This window comes from Euprymna scolopes, chromosome 15, assembly GCF_053919585.1.
Source record: "Euprymna scolopes isolate OS-2025 chromosome 15, ASM5391958v1, whole genome shotgun sequence".
Lineage (NCBI taxonomy): Eukaryota > Metazoa > Mollusca > Cephalopoda > Sepiida > Sepiolidae > Euprymna > Euprymna scolopes.
The window spans coordinates 130,786,980-130,809,893 of record NC_136496.1 but is presented as its reverse complement, the minus strand read 5'-3'; the positions used below and the strand labels follow the sequence as shown (position 1 = coordinate 130,809,893).

The 22,914-nt window shown below is 32.4% G+C and overlaps 1 protein-coding gene and 1 non-coding gene across 2 annotated transcripts in view; one reads left to right on the top strand and one right to left on the bottom strand.

The window, feature by feature from the left end:
* Positions 1-22,914, top strand: part of LOC145294148 (uncharacterized) — a 273,376-nt gene that overhangs the window by 99,908 nt on the left and 150,554 nt on the right. Inside the window, exons 13-14 of the mRNA XM_080141253.1 lie at positions 1,870-2,029; positions 6,867-6,941. Of these exons, the coding sequence (XP_079997379.1) occupies positions 1,870-2,029; positions 6,867-6,941 (235 nt within the window). The remainder of the gene's footprint in view (positions 1-1,869; positions 2,030-6,866; positions 6,942-22,914) is intronic.
* Positions 16,334-16,495, bottom strand: LOC145294310 (U1 spliceosomal RNA). The gene has a single exon (XR_013869857.1). It is a non-coding gene; the product is annotated as a U1 spliceosomal RNA (small nuclear RNA).

Sequence of the window (22,914 nt, the reverse complement as noted above, 5' to 3'; positions counted from 1 at the left end):
GGGCGAATGGTTGCCTTATAGAGGTATAGGATACTGGCAGGCGTAAGTAGTTTTCTAGCACGGTAGAGGGAGCCAACCTTCCTTGCAGCAGCCTTGGCAATGCTCTCAATGTATCTATTCCAGTTCATATTCCCTGTAAACGTTAGGCCGAGGAGTTTAAAAGAAGTACTTTCAGGCAATGTGTTCTTGGCCATTGCTATTGGTGGTAGAGAAGGTTTCTTGTAGTTATTGAAGGAAACAAGCTTAGTCTTAGCAGCATTGAATGAGACCAACCATTTTTGTCCCCATTCCACTACGGATTGGAGGTCATCCTCTAGTGTTTTTGCCATTTTCTTGGATATGTGTTCATTTGTTTTCCCCTCATATCTGTTATAGAGAGTGGTGTCATCGGCAAATATACCCATCTCCGAAACAATATTATCAGGGAGGTCGTTTATGAATATCAGGAACAATAGAGGTCCAAGGATAGACCCCTGAGGCACTCCCGCATTTATGTCATATTGTTTGGATGTACGTCCGTCGAGGACAACTTTGATTTTTCTATTACTTAAGAAGGATTTAATTACATTATGAATTCTTCCAGTGTTATTTTCATGGAAAGTGTACGACTGAGCTTCAATCTATGTTCCCCCCTCGCCAAACTTTCACAAGAAACACTAGACTAGCTGAAAACATTATCAATAATTTTCCCCACTCTTTATCTGTACCTAAACCTAAACATAGATTCTATGATCAAAGCTTCTTTCTTAGAACTGCACGCCTGTGGAAGTGTCTTCCGTTTTCCTGCTTTCCAGCTGTCTATAATATGGTTGTCTTCAAGTCCAACGTGAACAAGTTTCTGATGAGCCGTTCCACTTAAGTTAACAAATTTACCGAACTTCCATTACTATCGATTACTATATTGTCCTTTTGACTACTCTACACTCTTTAACCCTTATCCTTGAGTGGCCTATCGGCCTTGATAAGTGGTGACGCCTATGTAAAAAAAAAATATAATATACTTATATAAGATGGAAATTATATAATACGATTATTATATAATAATATATAATAGAACAATTATATAATAATATTATTATATAAGAGGACAATTATATAATATTATTATATAAGAAGACAAGTATATAGTAATATTATATAATAGAACAATTATATAATAATATTGTTATATAAGAGGACAATTATATAATATTATTATATAAGAGGACAATTATATAATAATATTATTACATAAGAGGACAATTATATAATAATATTATTATATAAGAGGACGAATCAACAAAAACTTGCATTACTTTTGCAGGCAAGAACCTAATAGCTAAACTTGATAATCTTTATATCGCAATTTAGTATGGGTTTCTTATTTTGATATAAAATATCTCATGTTCGACCTGTATCAAATCAATCAATCGAATCCAAATTTTTGTTTTGTGTGCACTTGTAAGTTTCTGTCAGCAATTAGAAATTTAACACATTCACACCAAAACCTGTCTAGCTACAACCACTTTCCTTTCTTCCTCTGTGTACCTGGAGGCTAACAAACCTCTGATGAGCAGCATTTCTTTCCAAAAACTTCCCATCTGTTGAACACATTACAATGGGGCTGCTTTCAGCTGACTACAGAATGGTCAAGTTCAAGTCCAATGTTAACAAATTCTTTTCGAACCATGAAATAATCAAATTCAGCACACAATTAAACCATGCTCTACAATTGTCAAGGTGTTTGGCTTACTACCCACATAAAAGAAACCATTAACCCTTTCCTCGAGTGGCATTTAGTTCTTGATGAGCGTTAACTTATCAATAAAACAAAAAGAAACATCAATGCAAATCACTAATATCACGTGTTTCCATATTTTTTTTTTATAGTAATCGTTTCAGTGCACGTTCAGATTTTGCAGTCGAATGCTGGTTGGGTGATGCTTGTCAATGTACAGCCATTTGCATCTTGACCTCCCCAATTATCATGACAGCAGATTCCAATCAATATTGTCCAGATTGTCAAGAATTCCTCCTCCTTGGGCTTCAGGTATAAACTTTCGTCTACTATCTATATAATACTATTATCTATATAATAATACTATCCATATAATAATATTATCTAAATAATAATATTATCTATATAATATTATTTAAATAATAATACTATCTATATGATAATACTATCTAAATAATAATACTATCTATATAATAATACTATCTATATAATAATATTATCTATATAATAATACTATCTATATAATAATACTATCTATATAATAATATTATTTATATAATAATATTATTTATATAATAATACTATCTATATAATAATATTATTAATAATAATATTATTTATATAATAATACTATCTATATAATAATATTATTTATATAATAATACTATCTATATAATAATATTATTAATAATAATATTATTTATATAATATTATTTATATAATAATACTATCTATATAATAATATTATTATTAATAATATTATTTATATAATAATACAATCTATATAATAATATTATTTATATAATAATATTATGTAAATAATAATACTATCTATATAATATTATCTAAATAATAATACTATCTATATAATATTATCTAAATAATGATACTATCTAAATAATAATACTATCTATATAATAATACTATCTATATAATAATAGTATCTAAATAATAATACTATCTATATAATGATATTATTTATATACTAATATCCGATTTGACAAAATAAGCGTCCATTCGCAGCTGAACATTTTGCTAACCGCATTTCATTTCCTCTGATGATATGTGCCATTGTTGAAAATCCATGGATTAAGGAAATTAAAATAACCCCTTCTATATATTCCTTTTGTCAAGCAATAAATTCTTAAATCGAATATATGTCTCTATATGTTTTTTTTTTCAGAATTTAAAATTAAACCACGAAACATATATATTGCTCTGTTCTTCTTTTTTGGCTAGGTTCACCTTGAAAGTATTACTTCAAGTAATATCTATCAGGATTTTTCATCTGAATTCTATCAGTGTCTTATCTCGCTTATATATATATATATATATATATATATATATATATATATATATATATATATATATATAATGTTATCTATATAATAATGTTATCTATATAATAATGTAATTTATATAATAATATTATTTATATAATAATATTATCTATATAATAATACTATCTATATAATAATATTATTTATATAATAATATTTAAATAATATTATTTAAATAATAATACTATCTATATAATAATACTATCTATATAATAATATTATTTATATAATAATATTATCATCTAAATAATAATATTATCTATATAATTTAAATAATAATACTATCTATATAATAATACTATCTATATAATAATACTATCTATATGATAATACTATCTATATAATAATATTATCTATATAATAATATTATCTATATAATAATATTATCTATATAATAATACTATCTATATAATAATATTATCTATATATTAATATTATTTGTATAATAATATTATTTATATAATAATATTATCTATATAATAATATTATCTATATAATAATATTATATATATAATAATATTATTTATATAATAATATTATCTATATAATAATATTATTTACATAATAATATTATCTATATAATAATAATAATATTTATATAAATAATATTATTTATATAATAATATTATCTCTACTATTATATAAAAGAACGTCTGTGTTTCTTTGTGTCTGTGAGTTTGTTCACTATGGAATCCAAACCGGCGTGGCTGATTTTTTAAATTTCACACGAATGTACTTTATGTGTCTAGGAGTGTTCTTAGATAGGTGTTGTATCAGAATGCCTCACATAATTATTAAAAATCGATAAATAAATAAAAATGAAATATCGAACAATCCAATTTTGATCAAGGTTACCACTTTTACACTGTCAAACATCACAAATGTATTTGAGAAGTTTTATCACTGCACAAACAAATGTGTTCGGCGTATAAAATCAATGGTAGGTTCTTTTATAAGACAGGGACGCATTTGAAATGAATGCATTTGTTTAGAGCACAAAATCAAAATTAAAATTAATTATCTATATAGCAATACTGTCTATATAATAATATTATCTATGATGATGATGGCTGGTAGTTGCAGAGCAACCATATCCAATTGAGCATTAGGTTGGTCTACAGCTTCTTTGATGGCTGATTAAACCTATCATTGCGAAGCATGGGCAACTACATCTGTCACAGTTGAAGGCTAATTTGGTGGCATTTCTTGCTTCCTTCGTTAGCGTCTGAGCTCTTGGTTGTTTCTAAACTCTCTCTCCCCATGCTCCAGTTTGGACCCGATGGTGGAGCACCATAGGTCACAGTCTTCGGCAAGTTTTTTTCAGTTTTGCATGTTAATTCCCAGCGTTTTGAGATCACGCTTACAGATGTCCTTGTGGCGCAACTGGGGTCCGCCTACATTTCTGTTGCCTGAAGTTAGTTCGCCAAAGAATATATCTTTTGGCAATCTGCCATTTTTCATTCTGGTGACGTGCTCCAGCCAGCGGAACCGGTGCTGCTTTAGGGGTGTATACATCATTGGCAGATTGAAGCGAGCGAGGATAACGGTGTTGGTGACCCTGTCCTTCCAGCTAATCCCAAGGATCCGTTGTAAGCACCGTAGGTGGAAGGCATTCAGTCTTTGTTCGTGCTTTGTATAGGTAGGCCAAGATTTGGTGCCATAAAGAAGGATGCTAATAATGTAGGCCTTGTATACAGCAGCCTTGTTCTTAATACTAAGCTTACAGTTGTCCCAAACATGTGTTGTGAGTTGGGAAAGGGTAGAGGTAGTTTTCATAATTCTAATTCCAGGTGCAGTGAGGTGTTGGCTGTAATGGCCGAACCAAGGTACTGGAAGCTCTGAACTACTTCTAGAGATAATTGGGGATGCATAGCATTAAGATTTTTTCTCTTGGGAAACTTTAGAACTGCATGCTATTCTGCAATTCATGTTCAATTCATGGCTTTGTACTTAGCTTGCATATGAGAATCGCAAAGTTTCAAAATCACGTGATTTGCATTTGGAGATATTTTTTGTCCATGGAAGCAGATGTAGTTCTTATTGCAGAGAAACGTTTCATTTCGTCTAAAAATTATCAGGTGCTAACTTTGAATGTTTTCTCAGCACATCGACATGTCTCCTTGTTTATAAACCTTTTGCATGGCAGTCAATATTATCCATAGGAATACAAAAGACGGACCAGTCATGGCTGATATTGCTAGGAAAGATTTCGAGTTTGATGCACTTAACACTATTTGAGAGAAGATCCCTTTTGGCAGAAATTTATCCGTTTTCAGATAAATTTGACGTGAAACGAATAGCCTGCAAAAAATAAAAGGATGGAATAGAAAAGTGGGGAACAAAAGAATAAAGTCGAAAATGGTCTTTTTTTTTTTATGAAGAAAATATTTCATTTACAAATAGGTTGCAAACTATTTCATTTGCAGGCACCCAAGTAAGAAAAAAAAGCACAAAAACATGGTTCATATGTTGTAAAAATCGCTACAACGAATGACTACCATTAAAATGAAATTAAGAACGAGGACTTCCAAAAACGCACACAATAAATTCGATGGAACGTACTCACATGTTTGAAGATAGACTGTACAGTCATTTGCCTTTGTTAACTTTCAGTTTAAAGATTTTGAAATTATTCCAAATTTCTTTCCCTCAAAACATGCGCGTATCGTCGCAGCGTATATAAAAATTGTAAAGAAGTGTTCGCCGAAATTATTCCAAATTTTTCCCCTAAAAATACGCGCGTTCCGTCACCGCATATATAAAATTTTTAAGGATGTGTTGGCCTTGTTGCGACTGGTGTTTTCTTCTTGCCGGGTTGTGTACTTCGAGAAGGAAAGACCCAGGAATGCTTGTCCACGGCAAGCAATGAATCCCGCGTCCACTCTCCTTAACGGTAGGATTCGAAAAGATTTTCGCGTTGGATTCCAAGACGTCATTCATTAGGAGCTAAATTTGCTTTTTATTTAAAATTAATAGTAGTTTCGTACGAATATCAAAATATACAAAACCAAGCTTAATAAAGGTAAAAAATACTGGAAGTTTAACTCATGAACCAGAATAAAAATATAACAATATATATATATGGTATACACAATTGTTGGTACAAGAAAATTCCAACACTTTTTTCGTCTTTTTGTCACAGGTCGATAGTGTTTACTTTTGATGGGAGATTAGAATACCATCTTTATTCTCAACATAAACGTAATTGGATTAACTAGAGGGTTGAATAGGTGTGAAAGCAGTCAGTTTGACCTTATGGAGGTATATAACTTCCTTTATTAAGTCCACGGGGGATGAGGGTGGGGAGATAGCATGCTCCCGCTTCGTCAGCCATGACAATTATGAAATACTTAGAACTTCTGCTCAGTCATGGCTGACAGAACTGAAGTAGGCAAACTTTGTGAATGAAATAAAGGGTTCCATTCGAAATTCTGTACATATTTCCAAGTTCTACAGAAAGATTCCCAAGTTCGACAAGATACGCTTGTAGAAGGTCTGAGGTTCCATCGCCCGAAACGTTGTACAAATAAACTCCAGATGAAAACAGTTTTTGAAGAATCCAAATAATACGAATAATCAATCCTTATCTAGTTATTTTGCTATTGCTTTTTAAGAGGAGAGAGAAAGAGAGAGAGAGAGAGAGAGAGAGTACTTCTGTCACGCTTATTACATGTATAGAGAAGGTTGCTGTTACCATTATTAATATAAGGACAAGCATTATTGGCCATCTAAAACCCATACGTAATCCAGGTAGATACTACATGTTGGTATTTATTGCAAATTAATATTACTTTCTCTTTTTTAAAAAGGACGGTCGGATTTTATTTATGGATCAAATAATCAAGGGACTTAAATATTTGGAATTCAAAGCCTCAAAAGATGCAGTAAGTACTTTTTATATCTACAATATATATATATATATATATATATATATATATATATATATATATATATATACAAACAAATTAAATGAAAACCAAAACATCATCAAATAAATATGCATTATTTTTGTGCAAAATTTGTTCAGTTTAAGAAGACCAAAGGATGGAACAATAAAAAAATTGTTATATATATATATATATATATATATATATATATATATATATATATATATATATATATATATATACAAACAAAAACATTTTTTTTAATTAAGAAATCTCTTGAATCAATTTTACTGACACGTTTATAAGTATTATGTGTTTTTGTAGATTAATAGAAATTAATACAAATTAACAACGTAATTTATACCAAAACAATTATATTCGTTTAATTTACCTCAGACGGTATAAATCAGGGGTGGCCAATCTTTTCATTCATTGCGCCACACAAACATCCACTTCCTTTCTATCATTCAAAATGTGTCGTAATATGGACATATTTTGAAATGAAAATAACATAATAATTTATTTGGAAAAATATGTTCTATATGACTTTGTTTTAACAGCCATATAAACAAGCATCGTCCAATTTATTAAAAAAGATGGCAAACGTAACATTTATGTAAAGGAAATAATTAGAAAGTGTTGCGACCAGGATATAATAATCCTAACTCACTACAAAAGAAAATAATGAAATGAATAGAAAGAAGGAAACAAAACTCAATTGCTGAATAAAATAAACATGCCGTCTATTTTCTGTCGAAAATAAAGGGTTTAGGTGGAACACGTGTTCATTCAGTCATTGACGACTACGCGCGTGGAAAAAAAAAGGAATGAAGTAGAGGAACGAGAAATTGCCGTCCAGCATGTAGAAAAAGAAAGAGAGAGGGGGTTGACCTCAGTAAAGCCACGCATACATGGTAGTACTCGTCCACATGGAAAAGTCTTCAAGCCAAGAGCTGTGGACACGAACTTGTCTGGTTGATGAACCAAAGCAAAAGGGAAGAAAGAGGATGTTGAATGGTGTTGTTGACTTTTATACCGGGGTCAGTGTTCTGACTGCGCATGTCTGGATTTCCTTTCAAGGGAAGTGACGTTTGCTAGGAGAATGAGTGGCAAATTGTCTGACCAGTCCGCTTTGTTTTCGTTCATAGCCAAAGGTGCTTTTAATTGTCTATGAAACCGTTCCATCATACCGTTTGCAAAAGGGTGGTAGGCAGTAGCCTTAATGTGCTTTGTTCCCAACAAATGGTTGAATTCAGCGGAAATAGTTGATTGAAACTGTGAGCCCCTGTCCGTTGTGATTACGGAGGGCACTCCGAAAATTGCTATCCAATCTTGTAAAATCGCTCTTGCTATTGTTGCGGCTGATATGTCTTTCACTGGTATTGCTGTCGGCCATCTGCTGAATCTATCGACTATAGTAAGGATGTGGGTATGTCCTTTTGAATTGGGCAATGGTCCAACCAAGTCGATATGAACATGAGTAAACCTAGCATCTGGTACACTGAAAGTTCCTGAAGGTGATTTTGTGTGCCTGTGAACTTTGTTTTTTTGGTAAGGAATGCAAGTTTTGGTCCAACTACGGATGTCCGTATTCATATTTGGCCAAACAAAACGTTCCCCTATTAATTTCACGGTGGCACATTTTCCTGGGTGGGACAAATTGTGGAAGTGCTGGAAAACTTGTCGTCTTAGGCTGGGTGAAATATAAGGGTGAGGGTGTTTTTGTGAAACATCGCAATAGAAATTTGTTGTTCCGAATGGTATCTGCATTTCTTTCAGCTTCAGTAAAGTTTTATTCATTATAGCTGGGAGCAAATGTTAGGGGTTTATGATCCGTATAAATGGAAAATTTTCTGCCTTCGGGATGTTTAAAGTGCTTAACTGCAAGGTAAATTGCAAGTAACTCTCTCGAGAAAGTGCTATATTTAGTCTGCGCTTTGTTTAACTTGGCAGAGAAGAATGAAATAGGGGTCATTTTTTTGTCAGAAATTTGCTGAATGACAGCTCCTACTGCTATTTCCGATGCATCCGTCGTAAGTGTAAGATCCGTTGTATCGCTATCTTGGATATATGTAAGTTTGGTGAAGTTTGCCAAAACAGTTTTCGATTGTTCGAAGGCCTGTAGTGCAGGTCCTTCCAAAACTAACTGTTGGTTTTTGGTTCGTTTTTTTAACAAGTCCGTTAAAGGTGTGAGTAACGTGGAACAGATAGGCAAAAAGCGTCGGTAATAGTTAATTATGCCTACAAAACGGCGTACTTGTCTGACAGATGTCGGTAGAGGGAAATTTGAAATGGCACTTACTTTTTCAGGCAAAGGGGAGATTCCATCCTTGTCAATTAAATTTCCGAGAAATTGAACTTCCTGGTGGCCAAAAACACATTTATTGGTGTTTAGTTTCAGACCGAAATGTGACAGTCTTTCGAAAGTTTGTTCTAGGTGTAGCCGGTGTTCTTTAAGGTTTCTGCTGGCGATTAAAACGTCGTCCACATATGCGAATATGAATGGCAGGCCTCTGAAAACTTCATCAATCAAACGTTGGAAAGTTTGACAGGCGTTTCTCAGCCCGAAAGACATCCTTAGGAACTCATAAAGGCCAAATGGTGTGGCCAGTGCAGTTTTATGAATGTCTTCTGTGACTGGAATTTGAAAATATGCCTTTACGAGGTCCAGCTTGGAGAAAATTGTGGCGCCTTGGAGTCCATTGGTGAAGTCATGGATATGGGGGATAGGATATCTATCCGGAACTGTTTTCACGTTTAAGCATCTAAAATATCCGCATGTGGTGTTGTCAGCTTTCTGTACCATGTAGAGTGGTGATGACCAAACACTTTTCGAGGGCCGTATTATCCCATGTGGAGTAGGTTTTGAAACTTGGATTTTGCCAATTTGTATTTATCCGGTTTCAAGTGTCTGGGGGTTGAATAGACGGGCGGTCCTGTGGTCTTAATATGGTGCTTAGCGCTATGCTTGATGGGGTCTATGTTTTTAGATGGCTGGAAAAGTTGAGGAAATTTTTGGAGTAACCGGCGGACGTGTAAATCTTCGGGTAGGGCAGCGCTGATTCCGGTGGTTAAAAATTTCGAGGTAGTTCCTCTCACCGAAATCTTCGTTTCGTAGTCTGTCAATGTGTGATGAGTTATGTCGAAAGACAGGTTGAAATAGGCTAAAACGTCTGCCCCCAAAATTGGAGTGGTCACGCTGGCTATGGTGAAATTCCAGAAAAAACTCCTTCGCATTCCCAGGTTTAAGTTTAAAGTTTTCTCACCAGAAGTGGGTATTCTTGTACCGTTGGCAGCTTGTAGGCTGAAAAATTGGCTCCCTGTTGGGTGGCCATGCGGTGTCTGTATGACGCTGATTTCCGCTCCGGTGTTCGAACAAAAGTACTAGCGGATGGGGTGGGGGGGGGAGGCTTTGTCCGAGCATAAAATATGCTCATATATGTTATTTTAATTTGTCCAGATTTCGTATATATTATTATAGAGTCGTGATTTCAAAAGTAAAAATATTTGGATGCCATCAGCTAGAATCGAAACCGAAAGCACAACTGTAGCATTCAAAGCTGGCGACGTTACCACAGTACCAACGTGACACGCATATGAACAATAAAAATAAGCTAAGATAAATGTACAAAATGTATGATTTTTTTAAAATTTAGGCCCCTTAAAAGCTATTTTAACCGGCTAAAGATCCATAAAAAAACCGTCCATAAAAAAACGGTCCATAAAAAACCCCAATCATTTGAGGCCCATAGTGCCGCTCTGCGACTTTTAGTTTCGGAGGAGATAGAGTTTGAAAATATGAAGACAGACATATAGCCTTTTATATATTAGATTAATAGTAACATATAGTCACAAATAAATATCAATCATTGAATAAATGAGAAGTGGCTTAGTTTCTTTGTCTTCATCAAAAGGATACAATGCGTCAATTGTAAGCATCCAATGCGCCACTTACGGTGCACGCGCCGCAGGTTGGCCATCCCTGATGTAGAGGAGTTAAAAGTTTGAAAGCAAAAAAAAAGAAAAAAAAAAAGAATCTAGAAATATTTTTGATTGAAATATTTTCACCCTGTGTAAAGATCTGGTTGATACGAACAGGTAAGTGCTTGTGTATTTTCTCCCACGAGTTGTTTTAGGTAGTGTTTATTTGCCGTGGACAGTGTGTACATGGTTTAAATTGCGATGCATATCCAAATCTATCAACAGGATTTGAATTTTAATAATAAAAATCTCTGTTTACGACACATCGACTCATTTAATTCACAAAGGATATTCACAATAATTTTAACGTGCGCATGTCGTGTAAGTGATTTTATCTTTTTTATAGAGACAATATTTTAGGTTTGTCTGCATTTGATGTTCATGGAACAAACAATGCACTTGTTAGTCTACAAATAGTGAATCGTCTTTTTCTATGATGTCATCAAAAATAAACTAAACTACAGGAAAAAAGAAAACAAAACTCTCTCTTTTTCTTTCTCTCTCGATAACAAAACTAATCAGCAAGAAAGAGAAGACAACATTTCCTCAACGTTTGTTCACTTATAAAAATAATACAGCAATACTTTAGTATATATATTAAAAGTTTAAGTAATTCTTTCCTTTCTTTGTTATTATTTTCAGATATTATTGAGATTAAGCCTCATCCTCTTTCATGTCGTGCATTCGTCACAATTTCTCCACTCGTGCAAAGCAAAGCATATATATATATATATATATATATAATTATTATTTTTTTTTTTTTATTATAATAATTAAATACCTACAGACACTAGTGTTTCATCCTTTCGGGATTCTTCAGTGCAGGGTGTCACGATTACTACCAGTCGAACGATTCGAACCCCGCGACACGAGACATCTCTGGCTCGATTAGCGGAGGCCGTATCCATTCGGCTACCATTAACCGTGTGAAATAGCGTTGAATTTTAAACATTTTAATTTAAATGTTCATTACGTCAGACAGTGATCAAATCGTTATACGATGATCTACGCATAAGAGCTAAATTGACCGACTTTTAATTCAACTGAAAGTGCTCAACGATAAGAAACGAATTTCTTAAAGGGGCTGTCATAATTATTTATATATATATATATATATATATATATATATATATATATATATATATATATATATATATATATATATATATTTTATACATTTCTAATATAGTTTTGGATTTCCTTTATTAATACAGTCTGGTTAATCCTAAACGATTCAAAAGCATCAGGATATATATATATATATATATATATATATATATATATATATATATATATATATATATATATATATATATATATATATCCTTATCCTGATGCTTTTGAATCGTTTAGGATTAACCAGACTATATTAATAAAGGAAATCCAAAACTATATTAGCAATGTCTAAAATGTATTTATAATTACATATAATAAAATTATAATTAAAAAAAAATGTATATATGTAAAAATATTTTTGACCTTTATATATCTAATTTTAAATAAATAAGGATGTAAATATACTAAATACTAATCATAGTGGGGGTGATAAGTAGTTAAATGGATTAATCCGTAATCTTATAAATACAAGACTGATAAATTAAAAAATATATCCATTTTAAATGTGGAAATTGATGAATCACACAGGTAAGAAATTCATTTTTATAATATGAAAAGGTTAGTAACTGCAATTAAGAATAGGAAATTGGATCAAATGTTTGTAACATGTTTTCTTCCTAAGATTAAGGGTGGTGGTGTTTGATCAATACTGCTGGGGAGCCATGATGTAATATACTGATTTGTTTTTAAATCCCCAAAACAGTGTTTCATGGTAAACAACTGATGATCCATTGAAAAATAAATTATTGGTACTATAGTAAATTCGAGAGCGAGTTGATGCAGTGATTGCAGGTGATTAAATAACTTACTGACTAGATAGTTTTCTAACGAATGATAAAAAAATTTTTTGTATAGTTTTAAAGGTTAAAAACTTCAAAGACTATATATATATATATATATATATATATATATATATATATATATATATATATATATATATATATATATACGTTTTATTTTTTATTACCGTATCTTTCTGTTAAGTTACATTATTGTTTCAGCTACCCGGCCGTTTTTTTTTTGGCCGTCTGTAGCTTCCTCAGAATTTCAGAATTTTACAGAAGGTTTCATATGGTAATAAAAAATAAAACGCATATTTGCTCTACAACAGTATTGAGCACTTTCTTCAGGTTTTTATTAATTACCATTTCTACTATATATATATATATATATATATATATATATATATATATATATATATATATATATAAGCCCTACTTCCTTGGGTAGAGCACTGTTAAAAGCGATTGCACTGCTGCTTGCTTGGCGTAATGCAAAGTTCTTTGTAAATAAAAACAAATCGAGCACTGTAAAAAAGCCGCGGTCAAATGTTTATATAAATAGATATTTGCGGGGGGTCGTTTGCAGGAACCGATCCCAGGAGCCAGAGGCTAGAACTGCTGACTATCAACTTGATGGCTCGGGAAGGGTGCTTGTCTAGCCGGAGTAAAAAGCTGTGATACAGAGAAACAGTATCTCTGTTTATCACTTATATATATATATATATATATATATATATATATATATATATATATATATATATATATAAAGAATTATAATAAGTTCAGTGTACGAGAATAAACTTAAAAGAAGATATAAATATTTTTCATATTTCTATAAACAATCCAAACCAGATGGAGAAGAGCTTAAATATAAGAAAATAAACTTTAAAAAATCGACATATGAGGAAAAAAACAGAAATTTTATTATCCGACAAGGAATACTGAATTCAAAATTAAGAAATCTTTAATCCATAGAGTCTCAAAGAATACCTTCTTCTCGTCAGAAGAAAGAAAACAGCATAATATAATGATAAAGTACTATTTCAAGCATAAAATGGAGCTGCAAAATATGAATGCTAACATATTTGCATAAAAGAAAATATTTCTGCAATTGCATAGATAATGGGAATAGCTATAGCAAGAAAAAGTTCTGGAATGGCAAATAGGTAGAGGAAGTCAATGGAATCTGCAGGTTGGAATTCATATTTAGTAATATCAAGATGCAAATGAAGAACAGGTAAATTCGATGAGGTAAATAGAAATCCAAGGTAGAAAAGATCATAAAAAAGTCTGAACAGCAGTTAATAGAAAGGATATATATATATGTTAATAAAGATATATTCCTTTCAAAATAAATGTTATTCTGAAATAAGAAAATAAAAAAGCAGGAGTCTCAGTTCCAAATAATAAAAAAAAAATCCTTTTCGTAGGTGGATTAAAGAAGAGATGAAAAAGACTGAAAAAAATATATTAATTTTTCCGCATTATTTAAAGAGAATTTTAGTATAAGGATATTAAATAATATTAAAGAAAATTAATGAATTTAAAAACTTTCTTATTGAAAAACACTTTCCCGCAACCAACCCCTTACACAAAATCTTCAATAAAAATACCTTAAAGTTATCCTACAGTTGTTGCGAAAATTTAGAGATGATAATTAAAGCACATAATAACAAAATACTAAATAAAAACAATGTAAACAACAACAAAATAAACAATAAAAAAAGTAAACACCATGACAAAAATAAAACTAACACTAGCAGAAATTATAATAATAATAATAAGAAGAAGAAGAAGAAGAAGAAACCAACCCCGGACAAGAACAACCATACTATAAATAAAAATACTAATAACGAACAAGATAAATGCAACTGTAGACACCGCACACTTTGCCCAGTTCAAAATCAATGTCTAACTAAAAGCGTAGTTTATCAGGCAACAATATTTGCGAAAGAAAACCCGAATAACAAGAAATATTATGTAGGCATGACTTCCTTAGATTTCAAAACCCGATACTATGACCACAAAAGTACATTCAGCAATAAAAAACACTGTATAAAAACAACACTAGCAAATAAATACTGGGAACTCAAAGAAAGCGGACATTCATTCGCAGGTAGTCGAATGGAAAATAATAAGACAAGCTACCATGTGTAGGCATCTAGACGACCCATGTAGATTATGCCTTCATGAAAAATTTGCTATCCTGTACTTTAAAGAACCCCAACATCTATTAAACTGTAGAAGAGAAATAGCAAATAACTGTGTTCACAAGATAAAATTTACTCTAGGATAGCGATACAAAATAGCTTTAAAACTAACAAAAACAATAGAAAATAAACAAATAAATAAATTAAATAAACATGAATATACATAAACGATCACGCATATATGTATGTATATATATATATGCATATATATGTGCATATATGTATGTACACATATATATATTTATATATAAACTAACAAAAAAAAAACATTAACCTAGTTTTAAAACAGATCCTTTGTCTGATAAAATGCATGCCCATTGGCTTATAGGAAGGGGCGCGGTGGATACTAGAAAGCTGATTGGCTAACTAAATCCTCAATAGAAGAGGACCATATAAAAACGATAAACAACCACAGAATTCACGCATAAGCCTGAGGAATCCTAGAGTGGATGAAACGCCGAATATTCAGTGTAGCTTAATCGCCATATATATTTTATAAATTTATATATATATATATATATATATATATATATATATATATATATATATATATATATATATATATATATATATGAGGATCGATTTCTTTTGTGGAAATCAACCATTTATTAAGTTGCCTGACTTTTAATTTTAACCGATCATTTCGCCAAAACATTAGATCTCTAGTGTCTCAACCATGTAAATTTATTTATTTTAATAAAAATATATCTTGCTTTTCTTGTATTGAGCACTTTTAATAACCTTGTGAAATTCATTAGTTATCACTCTTAAATACTTCACCTGGTGTGTGTGTGTGTGTGTGTGTGTGTGTGTGTGTATATATATTTATGTGTGTAAAATGAATGCGAAACATGTATATCAATTCTTATCGTTTCCCTATTTCTTATTTGTAGTCAGAGGGGTAAATGTTTTAATATATATATATATATATATATATATATATATATATATATATATATATATATATATATGTAACAATTTTTTTTTATTGTTCCATCCTTTGGTCTTCTTAAACTGAACAAATTTTGCACAAAAATAATGCATATTTATTTGATGATGTTTTGGTTTTCATTTAATTATCTCGGTGAACACGAATCTGAACCCGCACACATAGAAATGTATTATGGATATTTTCTATACATTTATTTGTAATTATGTAAAGTTAACAAAATACAATTACGAGATAATACGGGGGTGAAAAAAAAAATTACCCCCATGTACACTCTATGTGATAGAGTTGGGGGCTATTTTTTTTTTGTTTGTTTGTCAAAAGAAAGATACTCTGATTGTAGATTAGTTATCGGAGTGAGCGCGAACGCAGACTCCACACTTAGAAATAGCGCACCCGAGTCGTCCACATTTGGGACGATCGCAAAGGTCAACCCAACCGTAGTGCAATGGAAGGGCCTCTCTCTGGGAGAACGGCCTGGATGATCATCATTGCCCTGTGCCAGGTAAGTACCTATTTACAATGCCTCCCCACGGGACAGAGTTAGACACCAGGGTCGTTTTTTAATGTGGAGTAAAGGTACAAAAATAAAAATTGTCTCAGTCGTGAAGGATTTCTCCTCCACTGAAAGAGAACGAGAAATGGAAATGCCGCATCTGAAGAACAGATACTACACTTTGAGATATTAAATCTTTTATTCATGTTAAAAATACAGTAAAAATCAACGATGAACAAAAAACTTAGGCACATGGTCAACTCAAAAGGGGGGATTTTGAGAGTCGTTGGTCATCCTTGTCATTCCAGAACTAAACAAAATCAAAAGTTTCTCCCAGCTAGTATCTTCTTTCACCATAATACCGCATTCACCCTTTCATATTGGGGGACGTCCTACTTAACTCCCAGTTTTTAAAACATTTTTTATTGACGTGTAAAAACAAAAAAGATAACAATAAAATGGTACAATAATTCATTTGTGTCGAGGGCGGGGGAAGAAAAAACAAAAGGTGATTAGTAGGACCCTCCCAACCCCTTCTAGATGATAGACTGCCCGTTCCACTAGCTTTGTAAAAGGAACCTCGCTTCTGCGGGTCAGTCTCTAGGTGGGGATGCCCTCTAGATGGGGGTGAATGGAGAAAAGAAAATTTTGTGAGTAAGGGATGGGGGTTAGTTTGTATTTCTTTCTCTCCAAGATGGGTAAAATTTAGAGGAAGGGGTTAAAACAAAAATTGCAGGTAAGAGGGGATGGGGATCTTGGAGGCTTCCTAATCGGGGAGGGATGGAACACACACTCAGCTAGCTGAGAGACTACTTGTTTAATTTTACTTCATGGAACTGCGTGTTCCACACCTAGGCGGGGAACACGTATTCAAATTTGGCTCCTCTTCGTACACACAGACTTGCTACATGTATCCATCTTCTGTCAAATGCCGCGCGATGCAGTACGTATATAACAAAAAAATTATCCTTATTTTCATGGCAAGTGCTCGTCTGAGCTCATCTCTATGGTCCCCTCTCGCCAATCATTCACGAGAAACACTCGTTTGGTTGTAAAAACTATCAATAATTTCTCTCACTCTTTATCTGTGCCTAAAACTAAACGTAGATTCCATGAACAAAGCTTCTTTCTAAGAACTGCACACTTGTGAAACTCTCTTCCGTTTACCTGCTTTCCAGCTGACTACAATGTGACCGTCTTCAAGTCCAATGTAAACAAGTTCTTGATGTGCCGTTCCCCTTAAGTAATCCAATTTACCAAATTTACATTTCTAACGATTACTATGATATTGTCCTTTTGACCACTGTACACTCTTTAACCCTTATCCTCGAGTGGCCTCTGAGCCTTGATAAGTGGTGATTCTTTTGTAAAAAAATATGTCGGTCTGATGAGATAGTGTTTGTATAACTTTGGAAATACACCAAACTCTATGGAAAATTTAGGCCAAGATAAGACTGGCACAATCTCACGTTGTCAGTCGGGAGTATACAATCTTATGGCTGACTTATTTATATTTTGTTAAGAATTAATTTGCAATGGAAATATTTACGTTAACAGAAATGTCTATAAAAACTCAATATTTATTGTAAGTTGTAATTTAGGTTATGGTTTATTTGAATGGTTTTATATTTTAAATGAACCGAGAGTAAATGACATTGAAATATTCTTATGAAGTTAATCACAATGTATAGTTGCATTAGATTGAATAATGTTCACTATCTCGAAGTATACACAGATAAATATGTGCAAACATGAAAAACGAATAAAGATATCGTTGGTTGCGTGCGATAAAAAGTTAATAGTTATTTTATGGTAATTTGTGAATAGATATGCGAGAGCAGCGGACGTGAAAAAGATACTAGTTTGTATACGCTACTCTCTCTATTTCTCCGTTCGGCTTACTCTTTCCTTTATTTTATTTTTATTTTTTGTCTTTCCGGACGAGTGGGAAATGGGACGCATTAAAATTAATTGCTCTCTCTCTCTCTCTCTCTCTCTCTCTCTCTCTCTATATATATATATATATATATATATATATATATATATATATATATATATATTATTATTATTATTATTATTATTATTATTATTATAATAATAATAATAGATAGATAGATAGATTCCCCTTCCTTCCTTCTCTTCAAAAAATGTCCCATTACCAAAAGTGTGCTTATTCATAAAGTCTGAAGAAATGCTGGTTTTGAAATTTTTCAAACGACATAATGCTTGAAATTGTCGAACTGGACATTGGAACAATTGTAACGTAAATTGCAATACACTTTTTGTTGCCACCAACACCTTCTTTTGAAGTCTTGTTTTTGCTTACACAGTGTATATATATATATATATATATATATATATATATATATATATATATATATATATATATATATATATATATATATATATCAGAAAGCTGATTATATTAGATTCAGCAGAAAAAAATAAGATTCTGTTGGATGAAAAACTAAACCGGAACGTTTTATATATTCAACTCACAATGAATCGAAAAAATAGGATTAATATAAAAATATAAAATATCAAAAAAGGCCAGAACAATGTTTAAGTGTGACAGATGTACATATGTAGTAAAAGAAGAAAATAAGCAGATAGATAAAATGTAACAATGCATAATCATTAAGGTATATTGAAAGTAAAAAAATATAGGAAGAAAAGGAGAGGAAAAGGGTTGGTTGGTTGGTTGTTTTTGTTTTACGGCATATCAACCTTTTTCAGGTTATTTAATGCCGAATCTAGTTATTTTGAGGAACGATTTTTAATGGAATATATTTTTTTAAGTCAGATTCTATTTAACCCATAGTTGGGACCCTAACATGGACTACCACTCCGGGCCAGAGTGGACCTGGGAGCAATGGCAATTAAAGGGTGGCCCCACACTCCCCAAGGCCCGCAAGGTGGGGCCTCACCATCGGATATAGTTTTAGGTCATATCCAGGACCAGAGGGAAAGGGAAAGTACAGGAAAGAGGGTAAAGAATGAAAAAGAAAAGAAACATAAAGACAAAGAAAGGATAAGTTTAGAGACAGTAGAAGAAAGAAAGAAAATATTTCAAAAAGTTAATGTATTAAGGAAACGGTGTCAAGATTCAGATGTCAAACTAATATAGACAGATACTACATCGTCATAGGCACGCAAATACACACGCACATGCACACACACACATATATCAACATACTGACTACTGCACACTCATTAACCCTTATCCTCAAATGGCCTCCGGGCCTTGGTAAGTGGTAACTCCTTTGTAATATATATCTATATATATAAAAATGTAATTCTTGGTTCGTTCAAAGTCGATAAAACCATATTTCTACATTACCAATTTAATTGAAATTTTCTGAAAATCTATCTGCAAAGTCAAGGAATGTTTTCATATTATTAAAATAATTTAACATTGCGAATTATAAAAATATTAAATAAAATAAAAATATTTTTCGTAACTGCGAGACTGTCCGCCATTTCATTTCCGGTAGAAATTAACCTTTCACTTACACCACGCGTTAACAACTTTCGAATTACAACATTTTACTATCTACTTAATTGTAGCCAACGTAAGTACGTGAGAAATTAATAAATATTTAATAATTTTTTCCTTTTATTATTCTTAAAGAGTAAAACTTTTTTTTATTCATGAAAAGAGTTAAGCCAACGTAAATAAATAAATAAATGTTTGTACACGTGACAAATTATCAATAAATGGTTTAGTTACTTTTTTTTTATTTATGAAAAGAGTTACGCGAATGTAAACAATGTTTGTAAAAGTGCGAAAGGCAACGTCAGTAAATAATAAAAAAAATCTTATGTGCACATGCTTTAGCCTGGACTAGTGGGGGGACTAAGGGAACGACCATTTTTGTTTACATGGTGGTCACCACTTATCAAGGCCCGGAAACCACTCAGGGATAAGGTTTATTGCAAGTACAGTACGTTAGTGTGGAGATTTGATGAAGTGCTTACTTAAGGAGGTTAATTAGGAATTTGTTAACGTTGGACTTGAAGACATCCAAGTTGTAGTCAGGTGGGAAGCAGGCAGACGGAACAAAGTTCCACAGGTGAGCAGTTCTAAGAAATAAGCTTTGTTCATGGAATCCACGTTTTAATTTAGGCACAGATAAAGAGTGGGGGAAATTTTTCACAGTGGATTCAGCTAGACGGGTGTTTTTCGTGAAAGATTGGCGAGGGAGGACCAGAGATTAGAGTTCAGACGAGCACCTGCCATGGAAATAATGATAAAACAAGGATAGACCCGCAACGTCTCTTCTGTGGGAGAGAGGTTGCAGGGTAGAGAAAAGGTCATCCCTCACTAAGCCACAAAGTCTATTTTGTACTCTGTCAAGGCAGGATAGGCTGTTTTTAGCAGCTCCTGCCCAGATATGGCAGCAGTATTCCATCCTTGGACGTACTTGGCTTTAAAGTTAAATTTACATTGAAAAGTGATCACCCACTTTTCGAAAAAGTAATTTCTCTATATCATGAAAACTTTCTTTTTGCGACGGAAACGGTTTGCAGATTCGTTTTTAGCACACCGAAATCTACAATAAAATATTTTGTTATATACGAACGTGAAACGGGCCTTAAAGTAAAATAATAACGGATTTTTGGGGCAGATTTGCCGTTTAGTTGTACAAATATCCTCAAACCAGGTAATCACTAAAAGGGACTTTTAAAAATCGTCACCTGTATCGAGCAAAAGTTTAAAACCACCGATTATATGCCAGCCTACGTCACGGTAACATATACTGAGTGAGTCCCTAACAGTATTTTGAATAGTTTTTTAGTTTAAACTCATTTTCCCAAAATTTCCCCAAACTTAACGTGTTCGATACAGTCTGCCGCTATTTGTAGTTTTCAAATATACCGATAAACATTGAATGTTTTTGAACTGATTAAACATTATACATTACATAAAAACACTAAAATATTATCCAGTTAGGTAGAACATTTACTTTTCTTGCCTTTGATAACATTTATTTGTTATATATTTATTTTTTGACAACTTCTTTGTATCTGTGTTTAGAAATACAATCCCTTTTCATTTATTGTAACGTTTAGTCGGCTCGAAAAACAGTGTTTATCGGTGTATTTGAAAGCTACAAACACATTAAGTTTGAGAAAGTGAGTTAAAACTAAAAAAACTATACAAAATACGTTCAGAAACCCACTGATTATGCCAGCCTATGTCATGGTAACATACATTCGGTGGGTTTGATACTGTTTTGTATAGTTTTTAGTTTTCAACTTACTTTCCCAAACTTAATGTATTCAACAGAGTCCGCGACCATTTCTGTTTTTCGAGCCAATTAAACATTTTACAGTACATAAAAACACTAAACAATTATCCAGTTAGGTAGAAACGTAACTTACCTTTGCTTTCATTTATTTGTTTTGGGGCAACTTTTTCGAATCTGTGTATAGTAATCCCCTATCCCCATCACCCAAATATTAATTACTAACTCACATTTTTGTATACAGAAAACAAAAAAAAAATATTTAGCGTTTCAACATTTTTGCTACGTTCAGCTTCATCCACTAATTGTTAGTCGAGCCCAAACCATGATTGACGGAAACTCCCGAGTATCCAGATCAAATTCTGCAAGAGTACCATTTTGTTTTCATTTTCGCCTTCTTTTTCACTTTTTGGAGTGGATTGCTGTACTAAAAATATAAGAAACATGCATTTTCTCTTTTTATTAGATTTTTCCATTAAACCAAACTGAGCCACTGCAACGCGTGGCAGGGTACAGCTAGTATATATATATATATATATATATATATATATATATATAACCAACCACATACAATCAAACGAATTGCCAAAGCAGAAGCAGACAAAAGGGTTGAGAAGTAATCTCATCAAGGCGGAGTATCAAAATAGTTAAAAAGAAAAAGAGAAAATAAAAATAATAAAGATTAAAAACATAAACAATATGAACAATAAATAAATTTTAAAAGAAAGTATATGTATGTTAATGCGGAAAGCAGAAAGCACGGATATATATATATATATATATGATGATTGCACCGGCTTGTCAGACGAGTGCCACCCCTTCAGACACTTAGTCCATGAGCTTAAAAATGACTTTTTTTTTCTTTTTTTTTTAGTCCTACCGGTGAATTCACATGCTCAAGCAGGCATGATACTGAAGACGGTCATTGAGATCAATTATTACATGCTTCTAGCATTTCAAGCCTCCACATGTCACAACTTTTCCATCGCCACAGGACCATTGTTATAAACAAATGCCTGAGGGAGTATCTATACACAGATGATGTTACAGAGTTTTAGCTTTGTACGACAGCTAAGTATCTCTCTCAGTTCAAAATGTTGAAATCCAACAACAAGCAAGAACAAGATAGCCAGCAAAAAGTTAAATTGCAGACCAGCTTAATGCAGGTACTGGTCTCCCACTTTATG